This window comes from Cordyceps militaris (assembly GCF_000225605.1).
Source record: "Cordyceps militaris CM01 unplaced genomic scaffold CCM_S00010, whole genome shotgun sequence".
Taxonomy (NCBI): Eukaryota; Fungi; Ascomycota; class Sordariomycetes; order Hypocreales; family Cordycipitaceae; genus Cordyceps; species Cordyceps militaris.
The window spans coordinates 317,146-322,688 of record NW_006271978.1 but is presented as its reverse complement, the minus strand read 5'-3'; the positions used below and the strand labels follow the sequence as shown (position 1 = coordinate 322,688).

Here is a 5,543-nt window from a genome sequence, read left to right as displayed (position 1 = left end):
TAAAATAGTAGTAAACTATAGGGGGGAGCCTTAGTAACTATAAGACCTATAAAGCCCTATAACTTATAGCTATAGAAGGCTTATTATAATACCTTTAAAGGGTAATACCCTAAAGGCTTAGTACTAGTTAGCCTATAATAGTCCTAAAAGTAATAAGATAGTAGTAAATTAAGAGCTTATTAGCTTTTAAAGGGTAATACCCTAAAGGCTAATACTAATAAAGGTATTAATAGAGCTAGCTAGCCTTTAGTAGGTAATACCCTAGAGGCTAGTACTAATAGTGTTAATAAAGAGCTTATTATAGTCCCTATAAAGGGTAATACCTTAGAGGTATAGAACTAATTAACTATAATACTTATAAAATAGCTTTAGTAGGTAATACCCTAGAGACTAAAGGCCTTAAGAGTATAATACTTCTAGAATAGACCCCTAGAAAATTATAGCTTAAAAGGTACTTAGTATAGTCTTAGGTAGTACCTATACTTATAAAAGGCTAGCTTTAATAGTAACTTAGTTATAATATTAATAGTATTCTTAGTATTTAGAATTTAACTAAAATTTAATTAGTATAGTATATTCTTGTTATATAACTAATAGTATTAAATATCTATATATTTTATATAGAGGTATTCTTAAATACTAGAAGCTTAGGTAATAGTATTAGAGTTATTAGCCTAGATAGTAGTCTTAGTATAAGTAGGCTTTTCCTTAAAGGTTTTTATAATAATATAGTAAAGCTATTAAATCTAAATAGCTTCCTAGGCTATATTATATTAAGAAATATACTTTACTTTAGTAATTAAATATATAATAATATTCTATAGCTTTAAGTACTAAGATATAATACTACTTTCTAAGGTAATAATAAAGCTATTAATAGATTTATATATTTATTAGTAGCTAGTATAGTTAATATTATAATAGACTTAAGGTTCTTTATTAGGTTCTATAAAAATAAGTTTATAGTTAATAGTACCTTTAATATATTATAGGAGTTATTTTAGGCTAATAATATATTCTATTAATAAGGTAGCTATAAATTTATAATAATAGCTAATAGTAAAGTAGATATTAGGCCTAGAGTAGTTAGAAAGATAAATTAGGCCTTTATAGGTCTTAGTATATTAGCTATTCTTAATAGTTAGCTATTATTTAATACTTTTAGTAATAAGACTTATTAATAGGTTATAAGGTTTATAGTTAAGAAGGCTAGCTTCTTTTAAAAGGGCTTTAGTATATTTACTTTAAAAGAGTATAAGGGTTTTTATATATTAGTCTTAATAAATATTAATACTAAGATAGTAGCTAATAAGGCTTATATCTATTATTTTATAAGTATTTAATAGGGCTTTCTTAATCTTTATAATAATAACCTTATTCTTATTAATAATAAGAAGATTATTAATATAAACTATAATAATTAGGCTATCTTTATAAATAAATAGGAAATAATTAAGCTATATAGGCTTAAAGCTAAGACTCTAAAGCGTTTTATAAAAGGTTATATACTAGATCTATAGGGCTTACTTTAGCCTATATAGGGACTTTAGTAGCTTCTATACCTTCTTAAGGTATTCTTCTTAATATCCTTTAGGTATTTTAATATAGACTTTAGTATCTATAAGACTATAAAAGAAAGTAGTCTTAATATCTATTTACTTAACCTTAAGGTTTAAGGTAGCTATAATTACTAGTAGTAAGTATAGTATTAAAATTTTTAATATACTTATAAATATTTTATAGTAATTAAGTTCTTTATATTAATTAAAACCTTTTACTATATACTAAGATTTCTAGTAAATAACCTTATTATTAGTACCTCTTTTAAGTTTATATACCTACTTACCTAGGAGGATAGTCTTATTTTTAGGCCTATTAACTATAATTATAATATAGTTCTTTACTAAAGAGTTATACTTATTTATTATTAAGCCTTTCTACTTTTATAAGTTAAGATAAAGAATAGCTTATTTATATATTATAGGTTCTTTATTATAAATAAGGTTATTAAATATAGTAAGGTTTATTATATTATTAAGATTAAAGAAAAGTATATATTAGTAGTTTTAAAATATTAAGACTAATTTAATTAGAATTTTAATCTATATTATAGGTCTTTCTTCTTACTTAATAGTACTACTTAAAGCTAGGAATAAAGGTATTTTAAAGAGGTTAGATAATATCTTATTAATACTAATAGTAAAGATAGGATATAAGGTTAATTAAATATCTAATAATATTAGTTTAAATTTATTATTACTTAATATATATAGATAGCTAATAAAGTTATTATTATTAGCTAGGTTATAGATATTATTATCTTTATTAGTAATTCCTAATACTACTAATATAGAGAATATAAAGGGTATTATTTACTTAGGCCTTATAGTTAAGGTAGTAGGTATATTATAGTACTTTACTATAAAGCTCCTATTAATAAGTAAGTTATAGGTAATTAGAGTAATTTTTATATACTTTTATTTCTTACTAATTACCTATTAACCTAAAAAGTAATATATAGTTTTACTCTTATAGCCTAAAGTAAGGTTATTTTATTAAAAAAGGTTATATTTAAAATCTTTAAATAGCTAGTTAGGCTATTCTTAAAAAATAATATTATTAATAACTACTAGTCTATTAGGTCTATTAGTATTTAAGATAATATAGTTAGTTTAGCTTTTATATCTAATTAAGATATATAGGATAGTTTTAAGAACTATTCTTAAAATATAATAAGAGGTTTTTTACTACTTATAACTACTTATAATTTATAAATAACTAAGGTTAGGTTTATTTCTAAACTATAGTTTATAAGGAGTTATTAGTTTATTATTCTTTATTATAAAGATATATTATTAAAAAATAATATAGGCCTATACTATAACTAGCTAGAATTTAATTAGTACTTTTAACTAATATATAATAAGAAAAAGCTTATCTTATAGTATCCTATTCCTAACCTTAGTAATATTATTCTATTAATACTAATTAATAGTAGAATACTATAGGTATATACCTAAGGAAATATAAGAGTTCTTAAACTAGGTTATAATATTCTCCCCCTCCTAATCTAGTTAAATAAAGTAGTATTTATATTCTAAATATTCCTATATCTTTAAAAAATTTAGTATTATATTAAGTAGCTAAGATTTCTTTTTAATAAAGAATAGCTAGTATATTCTAGTATAATTATTAATAATAATAACCTAGTATTAATCTTTCTTTTAAGAGGTAGGTAGGGTACTAATAATATTAGTATAAAGGCTTTTAAAAAGATATATTTTCTTTTAGAATAGATAAATATAAAGGCTTTCTTTTTATTTCTTTATAAGATAGCTAATATAATATTTATACTAGCTAATAGGCTTTATACTAGTAAAGATAGAGATAAGTTTAATAATATTCTATTCCCTTAAATATCTAAGTTAATTATACTATAGCTTATACTTTAAGTTATTTATTATATAGGCTATATTCTAATACTTAAAGTAATATAATTAACTATATAGACTCTAGTAGTTTACTAGGTAGTAAGAATAACCCCTTAATCCTTTATTATAACTACTCTTTCTTTACTAAAGATTATTATAGTATTCTTTACTATTAAGTAACTAATAAAGAATAAGCTTATTAAGGTACTTTTCTATAAAATACTATTATATAATTCTAGGGTAGTCTTAAGGCTTTTTATAGTAATAATAGCTATTTTATAAGTAGTAGGTTTTAAGATAATACTAGTAAGACCTTAAATACTAAGGCCTAAGTAAAAGAATAGGTTTTTTATAAGTTCTTTATAGCTTAAGATATAATTAGATATATTAGAGTTAAATAGTATTAGTTTCTAATATAATAATATAAAAAGATTAAAATCTTATTTAGGTTTAATACCTATAAAAGTATTATCTACCTTAAGTTAACTAAAGTATTATAGGCTTTAAAAGATAATAAAAGTAAGTTAAGCTAGCTTAAAGTCTATAAAGGGATTTATATACTATTTAAAGCTAACCTTCTTATATTTATACTTATTATTATATTTCTTAGTTAGGTATTAATACTTTTTATTTTATTAAAATAAAAAGAATAGGTTTATTAAATAGAATTTAAAGTATAGCTTTTAATATTACTTATTAAAATAACCTAGAAGCTTATAAAAGAAATAAAAGTACCTAATAGTATTAGGTTTTATTATACTATAAGGAGAATACCCTTTAATAATTATTATAATAACTAAAGTAGCTTACTACTTAGACTTTTTATTATTTTATTATTTAAGCTTAATAAGGTTAGCTATAATTATAATTACCTATATAAGTATAGTTATAAAAGTTATAATAGTATTATTAATCTATTTTAAAATAAAATAAAAGGCTATCTTAATAATATAAGAGTTAAACTCTTTATTAAGACTATTAATAAAAAGATATATTATTAAAGCCTTAAAGACTTTAAAGTCTTTATTAAGAGATTATTACTTAGCCTAAGTATTAATAAGTACTATAATAAGTTTCTTAATAAATCTATATTAAGTAAAGGTTAGTATTAAGAAATAATTAGCTATAGTTTAGAAGATAGTAATACCTTTTAGTTTAAAGTACTTTTTAAAGGCTATAATTATATTTAATATTATAACCTTATTTTTAATAAGGCTATAAGTATATTCTTTAAGGCTTATATTAATAAAAGTAATAATATAAACCTAATTCTATATTTATTTTTAAATAAAATCTTTTATAGTCTTACTATTATAAGCCTTAATTAAGATAAAGCTATTTTTTTAGCTTTCTAATAGTAATTTATTAAGATTATTAAGTCTTAATATATTAATTATCTTTAGCTTTTATTTAACCTAGCTACTTTTAGATTTAAGCTTTAAAATATTTAGTACCTTCTTTAGTATTAAGGATATAGTATTAGATAATAGAGTAGGTAATAAGGCTATAAGAAGATCTTAACTTATATATAGAAGTTAAGTTATTAATAGTATTACCTATTAAAAGAGTAGAATTCTAAAATAATAAGAAGGATAATAGGCTAAGTATATAGTCTTTCTTTTTAAACTAAGTACCTTATATTTATTTAAAGGTAAGAAGTATTTAAGTAAATAATAAAGAATTCTTCTTACTAAGTAAGTAATTACTATATACCTTTTATAGTAGTTAAGACTATAGATTATAGTAAGTAATTTAATAAGTATATTTAGAACTATAGATTATAGTAAGTAATTTAGTAAGTATATCTATTTAAAAGCTATAATTATACTAAATAAATTTATATTATAATATATATAAAATAAGTATATAAAGTCTATATATAAATTACTAGGTAAGGTATAGTAGTAGAATTTCTTTTTCTTTATATAGAATTTTTATAATAAATAGACTTATTAAATATACTCTAGATTAGCTAGAGTTTAAGGTCTTTTCTCTTTCTATATATAAGGAGTTATAAATTTCTTAAGTTTTATAGTAAATATTAGCTTATATAGATAATAGGTAAATTTAGTAAGAAATTAATACTTTCCTTTATTTTATTAATAGCTTTTA

The 5,543-nt window shown here is 20.4% G+C and overlaps 1 protein-coding gene across 1 annotated transcript in view; it reads left to right on the top strand.

Moving 5' to 3' along the window:
- The window catches only part of CCM_09631 (uncharacterized protein), a gene marked incomplete at both ends in the record, with an annotated part of 35,852 nt that overhangs the window by 28,875 nt on the left and 1,434 nt on the right, over positions 1–5,543 (top strand). Inside the window, 12 exons of the mRNA XM_006674764.1 lie at positions 240–249; positions 367–371; positions 967–972; positions 1,554–1,571; positions 2,135–2,158; positions 2,536–2,541; positions 3,075–3,086; positions 3,510–3,515; positions 3,932–3,950; positions 4,528–4,532; positions 4,586–4,591; positions 5,169–5,174. Coding sequence (XP_006674827.1) covers positions 240–249; positions 367–371; positions 967–972; positions 1,554–1,571; positions 2,135–2,158; positions 2,536–2,541; positions 3,075–3,086; positions 3,510–3,515; positions 3,932–3,950; positions 4,528–4,532; positions 4,586–4,591; positions 5,169–5,174 — 123 coding nt within the window. The remainder of the gene's footprint in view (positions 1–239; positions 250–366; positions 372–966; positions 973–1,553; positions 1,572–2,134; positions 2,159–2,535; positions 2,542–3,074; positions 3,087–3,509; positions 3,516–3,931; positions 3,951–4,527; positions 4,533–4,585; positions 4,592–5,168; positions 5,175–5,543) is intronic.